The sequence below is a fragment of the Bactrocera neohumeralis genome, chromosome 4 (genome assembly GCF_024586455.1).
Source record: "Bactrocera neohumeralis isolate Rockhampton chromosome 4, APGP_CSIRO_Bneo_wtdbg2-racon-allhic-juicebox.fasta_v2, whole genome shotgun sequence".
NCBI lineage: Eukaryota > Metazoa > Arthropoda > Insecta > Diptera > Tephritidae > Bactrocera > Bactrocera neohumeralis.
Genome location: NC_065921.1, coordinates 6375703 through 6392879, shown reverse-complemented (window position 1 = coordinate 6392879; position 17177 = coordinate 6375703). Strand labels below are relative to the sequence as shown.

The 17177-nt window shown below is 32.7% G+C and overlaps 2 protein-coding genes across 5 annotated transcripts in view; one reads left to right on the top strand and one right to left on the bottom strand.

Annotated features, from left to right (window-relative positions):
• The first annotated feature begins 865 nt into the window (after nt 1-865).
• The window catches only part of LOC126755276 (RING-box protein 2), a 42478-nt gene continuing 26166 nt past the window's right edge, over nt 866-17177 (top strand). Inside the window, exon 1 of the mRNA XM_050467725.1 lies at nt 866-1089. Coding sequence (XP_050323682.1) covers nt 924-1089 — 166 coding nt within the window. The 5' untranslated portion in view covers nt 866-923. The remainder of the gene's footprint in view (nt 1090-17177) is intronic.
• Nucleotides 2844-15839, bottom strand: LOC126755258 (facilitated trehalose transporter Tret1). 4 transcript variants are annotated; one of them, XM_050467695.1, is made up of 9 exons: nt 15752-15839; nt 10865-11066; nt 10304-10798; nt 9833-10236; nt 9608-9758; nt 5049-5174; nt 4176-4961; nt 3814-4099; nt 2844-3746 (listed from the first exon to the last, which is right to left on the bottom strand). In XM_050467695.1, the coding sequence occupies exons 2-9, from the start codon at nt 10949-10951 to the stop codon at nt 3559-3561; spliced, it is 2523 nt and encodes an 840-aa protein (XP_050323652.1). In that variant the 5' UTR covers nt 10952-11066; nt 15752-15839; the 3' UTR covers nt 2844-3558. The 4 variants fall into 4 exon arrangements, with proteins under 4 accessions (XP_050323652.1, XP_050323651.1, XP_050323655.1 ...); XM_050467694.1 differs by lacking the exon at nt 15752-15839 and adding an exon at nt 15705-15722; XM_050467698.1 differs by lacking the exons at nt 9608-9758; nt 9833-10236; nt 10304-10798; nt 10865-11066; nt 15752-15839 and adding an exon at nt 7645-7913.

The window sequence follows — 17177 nt, the reverse complement described above, 5'->3', positions numbered from 1 at the left end:
TCGACGAGTGCTCAACGAAATCTTCAGCTTACAGTTGTTTCGAAATTTGCAATACCGTAATACAGCAATATAAAACTTTTTTATTGCGACCAGCTTTTATTGGTCTGATGGTTTCAATTGAGTTCAGTATCAATTACAAACTAGCATTACAGTAGTCATCAAATACAGTTTTTAATTGCAATAAACTTGTAAACGGGTCGTTAAATTGATATACATACATACATACATATTTACGTGATAACACATTTTTAAATTTTTGGCCAAAGAGAATACATTGAGTAAGAGACTATGAATCGGTTGCTCCATTTAGTACCTGTAAAGACAATTATAAATATAAAAGATTTTGTTAAATATTTACTGTTTCCATGCTTCCGACATTCCAAAAGTATTTCTGACACTGGAAATAACCTATCAGATTTCATAAGTTTCTCCATTTGTCGGATCAGAAAGAGAAGGTCAGCCTAATATCCAATATGAGCAGTTATAGCGATTTCTTATTAGTGTTGATCCTTTTTGTATTTGATACTACGCAAACTGCAGCGGGCAATCATTGAATCACCTGTTAATTACATAACAGCGCTACCGGCGATTCTAATAAAGTTTCTATGTGTTTCTTAAGATCCAATTGACAATTTTAACAACAATTTCTTACGTGAACGTATTATCGGTGGCACGGTGTGTATGCGTAAGTTTTCCACATTAGTTCTTTCAATATTTTGGAGTTTGTATAGCTGCTACTGCTGGGTAATGTGACAAAAAGTTAGCGAATATATCTCAGACGCACACCATTTCAACAAGATATTTAACGCTAGTGAACCCTGTGTTTTGTTTTCTATTGTGTCAGCATCACCCTCTTCTCGGAATTGGATTTTTAACATTGCAATAAACTTTATTATTGGCGGCTCAAGGAAGTTTTGTAAACAATGGCTGATGGTGAGGATATTGAAAGTTCCATGGACAAACAATTCAACGATAATGACGGAGGTAAACCGGATAAAATGTTTACGTTGAAGAAGTGGAATGCTGTGGCTATGTGGAGCTGGGATGTTGAGTGCGACACTTGCGCTATTTGCAGAGTTCAAGTAATGGGTGAGTGACTACCTACTACTACTGTTATTGTATGTTATACATAGCTCCATAAAGAGTTTTTAATACATTTTCCGGAATCAGTTCAAAGAATTGTAAATTGTCATTGTGCCTTGCTGTTAAGAAGAGCTCCACTTGAATCATCTACTTGAATATTTGGCAAAGAACGTATAATATTTTATTTTATACGTTTTCTATACTTGTTGAGTTTCTGGAAACTCTTTAAAATTTATACTCTGTTTCAGATATTACCTTTCTTTAATTACATAATATAATATTATTCGAATTTTGTACAACTAGGTACCGTATATTATTATTCTTTGTTTTAAGCGGTGTAATAGTTTTTCAATAACGGAAAGTAACTTCGGTGTGCATTTTCCACCTAATTGAATTCAGTATATATATGAATATTCTCTTAACTATTTAATTTCCTCAAGGCTGCAACATAAACCTTTAAACTGCAGAAGGTCACTTAACTGGTGTGTATACTTTCACAGCAACTGTTTTTTCCTGCGTTTTGGCAATATATTGTATTTAGTATGAGAAAATATAATTCAATCTGTAGACAGTTTAAAATCACAATTATACCAACAAACTGTTTCAGATATGTTTATGCTTTACATTTGTTCTAAAACAATATGCAACAAAAGTTAAAAAAAAAACTTCAAAAATATATGTATGTAATTACATACATATATAGCGAGTTTTATTTTGAGCAAACAAAAAACTAAAATATAAATATGATCTTTAAGACGTTTGTTTTGCTAAAATGTAATTATAGAATTACGCAAAATTAATCACTATCGGTGAAAAAATCAAAACAATCTAAAAAAAATCAATCATATATTAATAATACCATTTGATTAAAGTTTACCAGGACTGACAAAAAAAACCGTATTTAGATACAAATCTTTATTGTCGCCCTCAATATAGACTCTCGAGCGAGTATCACTGCTATCATTTTCCATACACTTGTTTAATGTCTCGGTTGAGATGGCCTTCAACGAATTTTGTTTTTTTTTCGGCTTGCGCTCATTTTTGCCGCGTCATTCCCTCTACTCCCTAGACTCGACACCAGCAACGATGTGTTTGAATAATGTAAGGTCTTCAGGCTCTTCTCCACGTGGTTTTCGCAAAAGATTCAGGTATTTTGGTACCAGTCTGTCATTGAATGCTCCATATCCAAAACATTAACCAAAATTTTTGGAGTCGATCCATAAGAGATATTGAGAGCCTCTGGTGCCAACACAACGACTTTTAAGCACTATTTCTTACATTTTTTCGATGTTATCGACTATAGCAGAAGTGGATGAACCACTGGTATGAAGCAAATCTTCGATGACGTCACGACCTTCATTGAATGTTTTTCAAGCAAACCGTTGTTCAATTTTAACTTCACGTCGTCAACAAACAGCTGCCAAACACATACTAATTGACATATGGAGATCAAACTTGATATGAACAAAAAATTATTGATTTTTTTTGCGCGCGCCGTTAAAATGAACTATTCCGAATCAACTTTTATTCTGCATAAAAGCCATTGCATTACCCGAAATTTCTATTTTTCATATTATTAATTTTTTAGCTAAAAACTTTTCAAATATCTCGGAGTCCTCAATCAATTTTTGAAAAACTTTTCGCTTATTAATTTTTGTTGTTCCAAAAATTAAGTGCTTACAAAGAATTACAATCTTGCTGTAATTTTAGAATACCTCGCCAAAACTATAATTTTTCCAGGAATATAAATAATACACAAATTGTTTTTCGGTCATTGTACGCTTCAGTTTGGGTCGACAGACCGTTTATATTTAAAATAAATTTTCTTTTCATTTAACAATTACTTATTTAATAGATAGTTTATTTATATTGATTAACAATAACATAATATAAGGCGGTTGATGATTAACTTATTAGTTTTTCTAATTTTTACTCATATTTTTCTTTTTAGCTTTATAGTACTAATGGTCATTAGAATAATATTAAATAAAATGTATTTTTAATTAAAGAGAAAGTACACAATTAGGTCACTACTACATTTTTACTGTAAATACTACTAATAACACAATGCAATTTTATATAATATATTTCATTTTTTCACCTAAATTTTCCTTGTTAAAAATTTTGGAAATATCAATTGTCATAAACCGACAGAAAGATGCACACATTTCCTTCCGGTTAACTACTATTAGACTACATCCCATTCAGAATATTTTAAATCTCATCTACATGATTTCTTTGACTTGCTAGCTGCTTACAGAACTATATTATATTCGTACATTCTAAACGCGCACCTTCATTCTGCTTCGTTTCTCAAACTTTACTTCACACTGGTCAAGATATTTGCCGCATGTTGCGCTACTAAATTTAAAATTAAGGCACTTAAACTAGTATTTGGTTGTATTTGTATACACATCATAGCATGTATGTATGTATGTGCATATGTATGTAAATCATACGATGAGTGACATCTTTCTACATATTGAAAGACAAAGGTTTGATGTTCGCTACTGGGGACATGCGACGCACACGGCCCATCATTTTGCGTTCAATATCTTCCAGCGTTTTGCCTTGTGTCTCAGGCACATAGAATATCATGAAAAATAAGCCTACCACACAGATGGAACCGAAAAGCCAGAAAGCACCATGTGCGCCCATTGTATCTGCAAAGATTTAGGTTACAAGTTAATTGTTTGCCGGGGGTTATGTGGGATTTCATTAGAAACTTACCAATCATGTCGCGGAAGGTTTTGGTCACAACGAATGTGCATGTCCAGTTGAAGGCGGTGGCCACCGATGCAGCAGAGCCACGAATTTTCGCCGGCAAAATCTCGCCCATCATCAACCACGGTATGGGCCCGAAACCGAGTGAGAAGCCAACCACGTAAATCACGAAACTGGCCAGTGGTAACCAACCAACCTCGGCGATGTTCATGCCAGATGCTTTGCAATAAAAGAATCCACCAAGTGTAAAGAGCGAAATAATCATGGCCACATCGGAGATATAGAGCAAAATCTGCGAAAGCAATGAGTGAATAACAAACCGTTAGAAAATTATTGTCTTCAAATATAGTGTGGGCATTTCCTTTTACCTTACGTCCGAGCCGATCGATGAGTACGGTTGCCATAAATGTTGCAATAAAGTTCACTATACCCACAATAATTGTGCACAAATTACCATCAATGGTGGAACCAGCTTCTTGGAATATCATTACTGTGTAAAAGATGACAGCATTTATACCGCTAAGCTGTTGGAAAAACATCAAACCCAAAGAAATGGATAGAGGCTTCAAGTTGTTCCGTCTTAACAACTCTACTAATTGATTGCCTGATGAGTGTCTGTCGGCATGTGCCTGTGTACGCAAAAGACCATTTAATTCTGGCTCAACGTCAGCTTGTTTACCGCGTAGCCATTGCAAGGCACGCCGTGCACGATCTTCACGTCCACGTGAGATATACCAACGTGGTGTCTCTGGTATGAGGAACATAAGAATCAAAAATGGTACAGGTAACGCACCACCAAGAAAAGCTAATGGGGACCAATCAAAATATGAGCCGGCGACAAAGCAAAGTAAGATGCCAATGTTGCCGAAAGCCGTTGGTAGTAGACCCAATGAGCCACGTACTTCCGGTTGTACTGTCTCGCCTAAATACACGGGCAACGAGAGCGAAGCAATGCCCACACAGAAACCAGCAAGCGTACGTCCAGCTAGCACCATGGCAATGTTAACAGCACAAGCGATGAGCAGCCAAGAGATAATGAAGGGCACGGCGGTAGCAAGAATTGTATTACGACGTCCCATATACTCAATAAATGGTCCGCCAGCAATGCCACCAGCCAAACCCGCCAGGGGCATTAGACCGCCAACCCAGGAGGCCTGTAATGAGAATTAAAAATTTATATAATTAAAAAATTTTTCAATCAGTTTGAAAATATCACGCTGCTGTTTTGTTGTCGAACTTACCGCTTGTGGTGTTACTTCGAAGTCCGTATAATTTCTGTCAGTCATTGATACCAACGCTGGAGAGGTGTAGGCGGAAGAGAAACCAACAACCAATGAACCCATTGATACGCTCAGTGCAGCAAGCACCTGCAATCAATAAAAAAAGAGTTTTTTTTTTTAAATTATTCACAAAAACTCAGAAAATATTAAATATTCGAATAATTTGTTTTGATCTAGCTTATAACTGCACCTGATGACCGATCCCACTTGGTTTAGGCTCATCATCGGGTATTGTAAACGACATAAACTTCAGCAACTTCATTTTGTGTGATTTTGAGAATACTTTTTAGACCGTTACTGTTTCGAAATGACTGAGTTTCGCACATAAATTTCGCAAGTGGTTCACAAATTAAGTTGAAATACTTCTTTTCGTATGCAAATATGAAGTGATCCAATAGTAGAAACAACACAATTAATATAGAAAGGAACTGCCGCGCACGGACTTGCTTTGCTACTACGTCGCACAAGTTTCCTAACGCATTCCTCGAAAGCTAATATCGAACTGATTGCAATGGTGTAATTTTCGAAGATATTTTCAACATTGCCCGCCGTTGCTTTTGCAAGCTATAGCTGCTAATAATTTAGATTGGTTGTTGCTATTGCAGTCACTGTCGGTACTCCCGTTTCTTGAGATTACTAACCGGCGCAAATGGCAGACTTTTAAACACACATTGTATTTAAAACTCAAACACAATTTTTGTTTTGAATTTCTACATTTTTTTTTAATATTTTATGCTTTATTTGTATTAAATTTCTGTCTGATACGTCGTGCGTCAGTTGACATTTGACTTTGTGTTAACTATTGAAAGTTTTGCGTTTAGACGATTCCAATATTTTTAAATGCTCAGTGTAGAGTTAATTTTCAAATAGAACTTTAAAGTTTACAAATTTTGATGGCCAGATGTTTTTGGTTTTATGAATTGAACATTTGTGCATAGCTAATTGAATTCGATGCAAAAAAAAACCTGTGCGCATGTGTATTACAATTACACTAGAATTTGTGGAACAAAAACAACTTTCACAAATAAATTTAAAATTAATTAATTAACTTTTAAATATGTAGCGCAATATGAACCGTATCCATTACAAACGTTACTATTATTCAAACTTTTAATGCTTTTAATTTTTATACCCTGAACAGGGGAAATTTTGCACATGCCTTTTCCTTTCAAGTTCTTGCATGGAAATTTGTTTTAGCAAAATATAAACAGTTTAGTTTTTTTTTTCAAATTTAGAAAAAAAAATATTTTTTTCGCTTACGTAGCCCTATTTCAAATGTAATTAAAAAAAATTATATATACATATGTATACGCCGAGCTTGACTTCATAAATACCGCAAACTGTCATGCAATTTTCAACGGAAATCGCTTTAGTTCAAAGTTTATTAAACATACCAAATAAAAAATATTAAATAAATATATGTTTAGAATGCACATTTGCTTTAAAGGATTTGCATGTTACTTTTTTATTTTATTTAAATTCTTAGCTTGTGGTTCAAGCCTTTTGCAGAGCTAATAATGCAAGTCGCATATTAAAGTTTGTGGCAGAAACTGACCATTGAGTGTTCAAAGTTCAGCTAGAGTACAATATGGCAAAACTACAATTATTAGTCATGGGCAAAATATTTACTGTTATATGATATTGTAAATATTTATGTACGTACATATGTACATATGTATGTCTGCAAAAGTATTTCACTGGTAAGCTCTAAACAACTGTTTGGTGATTAAGTTTAAGCAAAAAAACACTTGATCTTAAGGCTGTATTTTTATACTCTTTTTAATTTTTAATAATTTTAATTTATTTTGCGTTTTTTATTAATTTTTAATTTTTTATAAAATTTAATTCATTGATTTTTATGTTAATTTTCCAAATATATGTATGTACATATATAATTTTTGTACTTTTTAATTTTGATGCTAATTATTATAAATTTTTTTATTACATTTTTTAGGCTAATCTTTATATTTTTTTCTTTTAAATGTTTCATAATATTTAATTAATTATTATTTTTTTTATTAATTTTTAATTAATAATTTTTTATTTAATTAATTTAATTTTTAATTAAAAATTAATTAATTAATTTTTTATTTAAAAATATTATATTTTTGATCTTTTTCATTTTTGCAATTGTTAAATATTATTAATTTTTTTAGGTTATCTACATATTTTTGATTGCTTTTTTAAATGCTAATATTTAATATCAAACTGGCAACAATTAATGTACTTTTTCAACATTTGTTAAGCAAATCTTAACATAAAATATATTTTTGATTCTTGTTTTATAAATGTAGAAATTTCCGAACTTCAAAAATTAAATATATTTACATTTAAATGGAAAAATCGGCATATTTTATTTTTGCTTTTAATAAAAAAGCGACGAATATTTAATTTGACTTGCAACGTTTCAATTTATCACATTAAATAATGTATGCTACTTTTTTTTACATCGAATTATTTTCATACCTAACCTCACTTTAAACAAATTGATGTCCATTAATGTCACACCAACTTTAATAAGTTCTTAAGTCCTACTTTCTGCTTTGTATTTATTTACCTGCGACCAAATGTAAATTGCCTGGGTATTCTCGTTTATATCGAATTTCACATTCTGATCCATTTTTGCCACTTAGAAAAATCGCAAATACAATTATCCTGTAGTGTAGTGTGTCAATAACTTGATTTTACTTCGTTCAATAATTGATTTATTAGCTTGACTGGCGTTTTAGACGCAACCGCGTTCATCTCCTGTATTACACTCACTATACGCTGTTTCCTAGACTAGCCCCGTTCAGGCAAGTTGAATGTTTATCAGTTCATTTGTAAATTGATTATGACTTGAAAATGTTCTTCATTATTCAATTTAATTGTATACACACTTTGAGGTCATTTAATCTCTCGAAGACAAGTCGCAAAATTCGATTATCACTTCTATACCTACATATATGCATATATGTATGTACATATTTAAATGTTTTCTATTATATATGTATTTATATAATGTATGTATGTTTATGCAAATCTTATAATAAAACTAATTCGAAAATATTCACTTTTGTTCGAGTTCGAATTAATGAAATTAGTCGTAAACATAATCTCATATACAAATATTTGAAATGAGCGCGAAATATGCCCGCTATGCGAAAGTAAAAACAAAATTCCATTATCACTATATATATTGCATACATACATACAATCATAAATAGATAAAGATTTGTTATGTGAAATTCAAGCTTGTAGGATTCCCTGGTTTGTTACTAGCAAGTGATTTTTTTTAATTCAAATATTTTTCAAGAAAGGTTTAAAGTTGATTGTAATGCTTGTTTGAAAATTGGTTTCATTCTTAAACAAATGAAGATTTTAGTTCTTGTTATTGAGCATTTATATGTATGTTTATGTGGGTGTAGAATATGCAGTTGTGCGAATATTTAAATTTACATTGCACCCTTGGCCAGTTAATGCAGCTGTAGTTTTCCGCTGCACCCTAACATACATGCATATATACAGGGTGATGCAATTAATCAAATTTTCAATTCCAAAATTTTCTGTTACTTTTTCTAACTCTAAGTAAGCCTTGAATTCAATCAAACTTAGCATGACTTGTCTTCACGATTTTAATGACTTCGCCCTAACATTGTCACACTAAATTATTTTAACAAAGTGGCTGCAGTAAAGTTTTAACCACAACACCCATCAAAACTAACCGATAGCTTATTTAAAAAAGGTTATTTACATACACAAATCTGTATTAAAAAGCTTGCGGCTCGCCCTGTATACGCGTGTTTGTACTTTAATTAAAGACGTGTATATCTTAGCGTTATTTACTGCTGTTTTAATATCAATTTATATCGTTTTTTTGTGTTCCACGCATTTTCCGCATTTTCCTCAATAGTCATACTATTTATAGACAACAATATGTTCTGCTTCTAATACAAATACATTTAAATATTTGCGTCACGGTATTGCCTCTTCGCCTGTTATCCTCCTTTTTGTATGCTAGTGTGTGTGAGAAGACTTACATCTCCGCGCTACGCACTTTAATATTGGCTTAATCAGCCATTAAAGATTGTACGCCTTTTTTGGTAATCTCAGAATACGGTCTATAAAGCTAAGCTACGAAAACCGTTACTATAAAGATTATATATTTTGATTCATTAGTACTTGTTCCAACTGTTACTGTACTTGTGCGCAAGCCACATGTAAAAATTTGTTATCAAGGCCCCGAAATGTAGGCAACGTTTTCAAAACAGCGATTGGCGCGTAAAAGAATCAATGAAATTGCATCAAAAAAATATTTTATTGCGATAAGCGAAAAAATAATAATTGAAATAAAAAAAAAAAATTAAATTAGCTAACGCAAAAATATGAAACACCCTAATGTGCAGCTTAATTAGTTATGTTAGCAATATTATTGATTTCAACAAATAATATACGCCAACGTCATCGTAAACCAATTTAGGCCTACTAACACACTTAAGCACTTAAAGCTATACGAAAGTTGCTATTTGCGCAAAACTCACCTGCGTCCAAATATAAATGGGATTCGTTGTGGGTCTGTAGACTTCCAATTTGGGTTTACCATCCTCGGTAATCTGTCTGACGAAAGGTACAGCGTTGCGCAGGTTTTCATTCTTCTTTTTGCCCATTTCGTCCATTTCATACAGTCTATGGCTGCAATAATAGAACCAAAAGTTATTAAAGGAACTCTCGACACCCTGTATATACATATGTATGTATTTACATACCTTTTCCGCGAATCTGTACTTATGGAGCGTTGTTGCTGGAAATGTTGACGACTCGCTTCATAATCTTCATCGCTTTCACTTTCCAAATCCTTCAGGTCAATTATGACCGGTTTGGTAATATCTTTGGGGCGGTGTATTAAACGCGTATGCTCAACATCATCCGCATCCTCATCACTGTCTGTACTTGATCCCTGTAATACTTTTTCGAGTTTGAAACTGACACGCGGATCCAAACTTTGATGCTTGCGTCCTTGAAATTCACGACGATTTTTGCGGAACTCTTCCTCGGAGGAGGAATCCTTTAGCATGTCCTCGAGAAAACGTGTGCCCTTAACATCGAGTGAGACATGCTTCTTAGCTTGAAATTGGCGACGATTATCGTTTGCCAATATGTTTTTAAGGTCCTGTAAGGGAAAATACATTTTCAATAAGTAAGAACTTCGACAAAGTTTCCCAAACTTATTCAGGTACCTTCAATATGCCTTTGTGGTCAACACTGACGGTTTTCTGTTGTTGATAGCCGCTGCGCCGACTCTCGAAATTGTCCTCATCGCTACTGTCCACCGATCTGCGTTCGAAGGATACGCGCGAACCCTTCAACGATTGTTTGCTGCGCTGCAGCTCATCGTTGGCCAGCGAAACGGTACTGCGCTGGTGATGATCACGGTGACTGTGCTGTGCTGTTGGTGGTGGCGGCAATGCCACAAAATCCTGACTGCCAGTCGCTTTGGCCGACTGGCTAAGCGGTAACGGTAACTGTGGGGGTGGGTGTATGTCATTATCCTGTATGATGGGACCAAACTGTAGCGGTGTGTCATCGACGCTGAAATTATTCTGTTGTGTCATTTGTCTTTGCTGTGGTGTAGGTCCACGTGGAAAGAGGAACGGGTCCTCTGGTAGAATTGTGTCCAAACTGGTAGCTGTGTTCGATTGCGAGAGTCCCTCTTCGACGCGTTGGTATGTGTCCTGTTGTGTGTGTGAAAATTGTTAGTTCATTTCATTCGAATAACTGTGATCTAAGCGCAAACTTACCGTTGAACGTGTGAGTTTATCCTTGATTTTGCCCATTGCATTGCTGAGCGGTTGGTGGCCACTGCCACGATTATCACGTCCGCTCATTGTGGTGCTTCCTTTAGCTGTTTTGTTTTTACTGCTTTTCTTTTGGAAATTATTTCACTTTGAATTTCACCACACTTTAACTTGTTTGTCTTCACTGTTTGCTGATTTATTTGCGCTGCAAAGAGAAAGAGAATTGTGAGTATGAAAGAGCGTACGTAATATAAGTTGTGCTCTTAATGCGCGCTCTTGACGGTAGTTGCGCTTGCAACGGCGGCGTTTGAGCGTCTACACTTCGCGCTGTTGCGATTTCGTGTGCGCTGCTGATTACAATTGTGGCTGGCAAGTAGCATTAATTTCGGTGGCGTTTGCACTTCAAATGTCATTTATATTTGTGCGTGTGTGAAAGTGCGAAAATCGCCCGCGCACCTGTGGCCGCATCAAGTTTGTACGCGTTTTGGCGAATTCTAAAATTTATTGTTCTTCTCGCGCCTAATTTGCTCATATGCAAATATAGTTCGCACAGTTTGTTTACAAAAAATATTTTCGAAATTTCCATTACTAAGCAATTTTGAAATGTGCGATATTTTTTAAATTTGTTTTTACCATTTTTATTTCGTGATTTCAGTGGAAATTCAAACAAAAGCATTTTGCAGCCATATGTATAACGGCACTGAACACTGCTCGTGTGTATACATTAATTGTTTTCGGTCTTTGATTTTCAAAAGTTCTTCTAATTATAACATTCACGGTCTCTGTGCATATTTTTTTTTTTGCACAAGCTCAGAAAGTGTGCGCTGTGACCGCGCTGCCTGCCCCCCTCATTCCTTGCAAATTTGTGCGCCACCACCGAGACGGCGGTGTTCATCATGAAGAATGGCAAATTTAGAAAAATAAGAAAATAGAAAAAAGTGGCGCATTATGTAAAAAACGCAGACGAGGGCGTTATTTGTTCGACTATTGCATTTCTGCTACGTGATTTTATCTTAAGAGCTTTTACTGCACACATGGCGGTTGTACATTTATATTTGTAAGGGCGCACGTGTAACATTTTATATTTTTAACTATTATTTCATTTGCAAGTAATGCACATGTTCATTATGGCTGTTTGACTATCTTGGAACAAAAATAATACTAATACTATTTGATCTTAGGATGCTTTATCAGCATGACTTTCATATTCTAGCAGTAAAAGCACAGCATTATACTTTTTGTTTTTTTGGGAATATTCTTCTGTGAAATTCATCAATAAATTCTGTTTATTTAAGAAAGGCGCCGCAAATAAAGTAGTGTTGAAATTTGCACGTTAATCTTAAAAAAGGTTGCACAATACTAAACAAGCACGAAAATGACAATCCAAATTTTAAGTTCAAGTGAATATATGTACATGATGACACTTAAAATGCAAAATAACGTAACATCGCTTTTCATAAGCTTACACGAGCAGAAAAAAATATAAATAGAAACTACTCATAAAATCAACGAATCATTGAGTTTTGGTTATAACTTGGTTATATCAGGTAACTGTAGCTTAAAATTTTGTACATTTGTATGTAATACATCGAATTAAATAATCGTAATCAATAAAAAATTGAATTTGGAATTTTTAAAGATATGTTATTTTGCATTTTAGGGTACGATATTGACATATACTTGCATACAAACGTAGCTGTGCGGACATAATTAACTTGTCGTAACGCAACGTAAAATCATAAAATCATAATTTTTTACACTTGTTTAAAAAAAATGTTGTTATTTAACATACAATTACAATTCTCAACGCTATGCTTTCGGTTCGTTATAACTTATAACTTTATGAGACTATATGAAATCCCTAATCGTATTATCAAATGTCGAGAAAATTTTTTGTTATTTTTATTTAATTGTTCAATAATTTAGAAAGACATAAATTTTAATTATTGAAATAATTGTAAAGATGATTTTTACTATTTAAACAATTTTCCGGTTTCACTGTGACTGGTTTGAAGCGGTAGCTACTTTTATAAGTCTGTGTCTTCCAAATTGTTTTGTGGAACTACATCTTTTTGAAATTAATCTTATTTTACTACAATAATTTTTTATAGTTCTGTTTCGGTTTTACTAAGCTCTTCTACCGATCGATCAAAATCACATTCTTGTATGGAAAACTTTTTTGTTTGAAAAGATATCCTCACGAAATTTGGCTTGAATAATTTTCCTAGACAACGTTACAATCTCCGAAAAAATTGTTCAGTTCGCACCACTATAGCATATAGCTGCCATACAAAACAATCGTTCAAAATCAAGTTCTTGTATGAAAAACTTTTTTGTTTGAAAAGATATTTTCACGAAATTCGGCATGGATAATGGTCCAAGACAGCGCTACAACCTCCGAACAAATTGCTAAGATCGGATCACTATATCATATAGCTGCCATACAAACCGATAGATCAAAATTGTATGAAAAACTTTTTTTATTTGTGAAGACTGGATTATAGTTTCGTTGCAACCAAAGTTAAAGTTTTTTCTTGTTTTAATTGTGCACACACTTTATTTACATATATGTTATTATATACGTTTTGTTCAAGTAAATGTTTTTATTTAATAACTTTTAGCTGCCTTCTTCACTTTTGTCAATTGCTAAACTCAATGTTATTTAGTCTTGCTCCATTAAATTTTATTTGAATTTCTATTTTCTGCATTTTGCTTTCTATATTATATATTTCATTTTATATGAATGTGCCAATTTGCTATTATTCCCTATATATTTGGTTTATTCAATGAGTTCTTTGTGAATAGCTAGTCACAATACGCTGATTTTATACTGTATATAGTATGTACTATATAATAATTCTATTTGGCGTAAACGTATGTACATATGTGCTATATATGTATATTATATTTGAATATTTTTGCATCTATTTTTATACGTTTTATTCTTTTCTGTTGTGCTTTTACTTTCTCATCTTAAATTTTTGCAATATTTCTCCGTATATAAATGCATATGTATGTACGTACGTAATTCTTAATGTATGCGCATTTATAATTATTAAATTTGCATATTAAAGTTTTACTTATACATACGTACGAGTTTTTCTGGTGTTTTCGCTTATGCAGAGTTTTTTTTAATTGCATACACACATGTGTATATGCAAATTACTAGGTCTAGGCGTACATATGCATAATGAGATTTATTTAAATTTTTATATCGAATTCAGAGGGCAAGGTTTTTAGTGCATACTTCCACTAACATACAAACACCTGTATATACATATGTATGTACAAATATAAAAATGTACAAATGTACGAAATAAATTTAAATTTGCACATTTTACAGTTTCTAAAGTGCTTCATTACTTTTTGCAGATGGAACTGTTTCCAAAAGACAAACTAAAATTACTTTCTATGATAATTCTATGTAGAATAGGTGATATTTTTGCCAAAAAAATTGTTTGACGTTTGCAAGTTAGATAAATTCTACATTCAAATTTATAAAAAAAATATTAAGTGTTTTTTACTAATTTAAAAAATATGCTATTGAAATATATTAATTTTATAATTTTAATATAATTTTTTTTGCAATATTTTGATTTTGACCAAAAAAAAATAGTTTGATGAGTGTCAAGTGTTTATTTGAAAACGTTAGCAAGTTGAATGAAGTTTACATACAAATTTAGAAAAAAAAAATACACTTTTTTTTTGTTTTCTAGTGAAATAAATAAATTAACAAAAAATATGCTATTAAATTATTTTAATTTTATAAAAAAATTATATTATTCTAATTTTTATTATAATGTTTTTTTGCAATGTTTTTAGTTAAAGTAATTTATTTTTACTGCAAAAATATTTATTTAATTTGTTTTCTAAATTATTATATTATACTTTATCAATTATTGCTTGTATTTGTTCACTGTGTTTTTATGTACAATTTAAACTATAAACCTTGCACACGTTAGATGAATAAAATTGTAATAACACACTTTTTCTTAATAATCTTAATAATTTTGTAATTATAAAACTGAATTGTTTTATTCACATGCAATCATTATTTAAATATTCTCTAATAATTAACATAAACGAATTTTATTTTTCATGCAACTGAAATCCTTTCTAATTTCGATTACATAACATCTAAATGGTTTCCTCTTTTCTAACATTACAGAGCATTTGTTTATTTATTATAGCGAATTACTGTTTATACATATGTTTTTTCATTAGTGTTGTTTTTTTTCATTCGACCTTCACCAGCATTTCGCGTCACTAATTGCTGTGCGCTGTGTTCACACCAAAATTTTATAATACTTCCTGCAGCTTGCTGAGTACAAAAAGCTGTTTTCGATCTGTGAAAAATTCGCCACATAGCTGATGCTAAATTTATGTAAATAAACACACAAAAACAACACCAAATAATTGAGCTTTGCAACATTTAAGTAAAAAAATCGACTATTCGTACTAGCAGCACTCGTTCGGTCAGTTAATTAGTTCGTTTCTTTTTACACAACTATTGAAAAGGGCAAACGAATCGAGACGTAACAAAACGCTTTTTCAATGAGACAGACTGCATTTAGTAGAAAAATTATTTTATAACCATTTTTTGCACTTTATCATAGTTTCCTTGACTCGCCAGACATTTGAACTCCACTTTAACTTGCGTTTTTGCTCAAGCACACCGAATGCCGCCAAATTTAACTTTGCCAACCAACAACTAAAGTAACTACGTTGCCACACACATATTAATACATATACATTTAACGACAAGAAAAAAGTAGACTGAATAGAATATGTTTATTTATGTAAATTTTAGCAATTGACGTTCGCAAAAGCCACACACTACTACCGTCTGCTATTAAGTCAAGTCTCGCGAAATTCATTTGGCATTTTTACCTTTTCGAATTTGAAATTGAAATATATCCACGCTATAACTAAAGCACGCGATCAGTATGCGCCGCGTTTATATAGTCGCTGCTCGAACGCTTCGTGCGCTCACTTTACGCCGACGATATTCTGATATCCAATTGAGTAGCATTCATTCTCTTGCTCTTTCGGTGCAATCGGTGGAGCGGTGCGGTGCGGCGCGCTTATGTTCGCGCGACTATTCCAATTTTTGTTTGCGCAGTAAATTTGCTGAGCACCTTACTAACATACTTACATACAAACATTACACACGCGAGAGAAAAAGAGTTGCTGAACTGGCGGAGGTAAAGTCAGGCGGCAAGTCAAATCGCATATATGTATGTATGTACTATCTATGCTTGGTGGTTCACTCAGGCGTTTTGGATAGAAAATTAGTTTGTTGATTTTTGAATGAAATGCACGCGATCATTGATCTTGATATGATTACATACTTACATGTGTGTCGCAGAAGACGCAGAAATATTGGCCACCGGTAGAATGAATGTGCCGCGCGGGCGGTTGGAGTAGAGAGTAGGAGCGCGTGCAAGAATGATTGCGAGCGCTACTGTAATTGTAATAAGTGTGTCACATTTGTTAATGCTTCAAAAATCGTATGCGCTCAGTTGGCATTGAAAGTTTATTATGGTGAGCACCTCTATAGCTATGCGCAGAACTCACCCTTCCTACTTAGATACGTACTTACAGACAATTTACGAGTTACTTGACCCTTGGTTTGCAAAATACTCATAAAAAACAATTTTCAGTTTGAGATTTACTAAACTTTTTACTTAAGTACAATAGTTACATACAAACATGACAAACGTATCTACTCACCTATACTTATGTATATTTAACGCCTTAAATACATACATATGTACATATATGCTTGCTATAATAATCTTAAGTTAAGCTATTTTTATACGCGGTTAATTCAATCATCTTCAATTTGACGCCGGATACTCGTCGACCTACAACTTGACAGTGCTTACCCGTTTTAGATTATATTTACGTACACTCTGTGTGTATGTACATATGTATGTACATTTATTGTGTGTGCCTTTAATCGCACAGACTATCTGTCACATATATTTATTTAAATTAAATTATTTGGCGCACAAATTTGTAATTTTAAAAACGCTTGCCGGTGGCAGCTGAAAAGATCACAAATTGAAAGTGAGAATTGCAAGCATAAAGATTTCCATTTTAATATTTTAAAGGTTTTTTCGTAAAAAGATTAACTTTTGAAATCTTTTTTGTGTAATATAATTAATTTTTTAAAATTATTATTTTTTATATAATTTATTTTTAAATTTTTTTATTGTTTTTTAATTCTTTTTTAATGTTTTATTTTATTTTTTTTTTAATTTTACAAGTTTTAGGATTTTCATTTTAATATTATAAAGGTGTTTTTTGTAAA

Coding starts and splice junctions, on each gene's coding strand:
- LOC126755258 (XM_050467695.1), bottom strand. CDS start 10,951: ATGAGCGGACGTGATAATCGTGGCAGTGGCCACCAACCGCTCAGCAAT. Junction 4,962..5,048: donor TCGAAGTAACACCACAAGCG/GTAAGTTCGACA, acceptor TTCTCATTACAG/GCCTCCTGGGTTGGCGGTCT. Junction 4,100..4,175: donor TCGATCGGCTCGGACGTAAG/GTAAAAGGAAAT, acceptor TTGCTTTCGCAG/ATTTTGCTCTATATCTCCGA.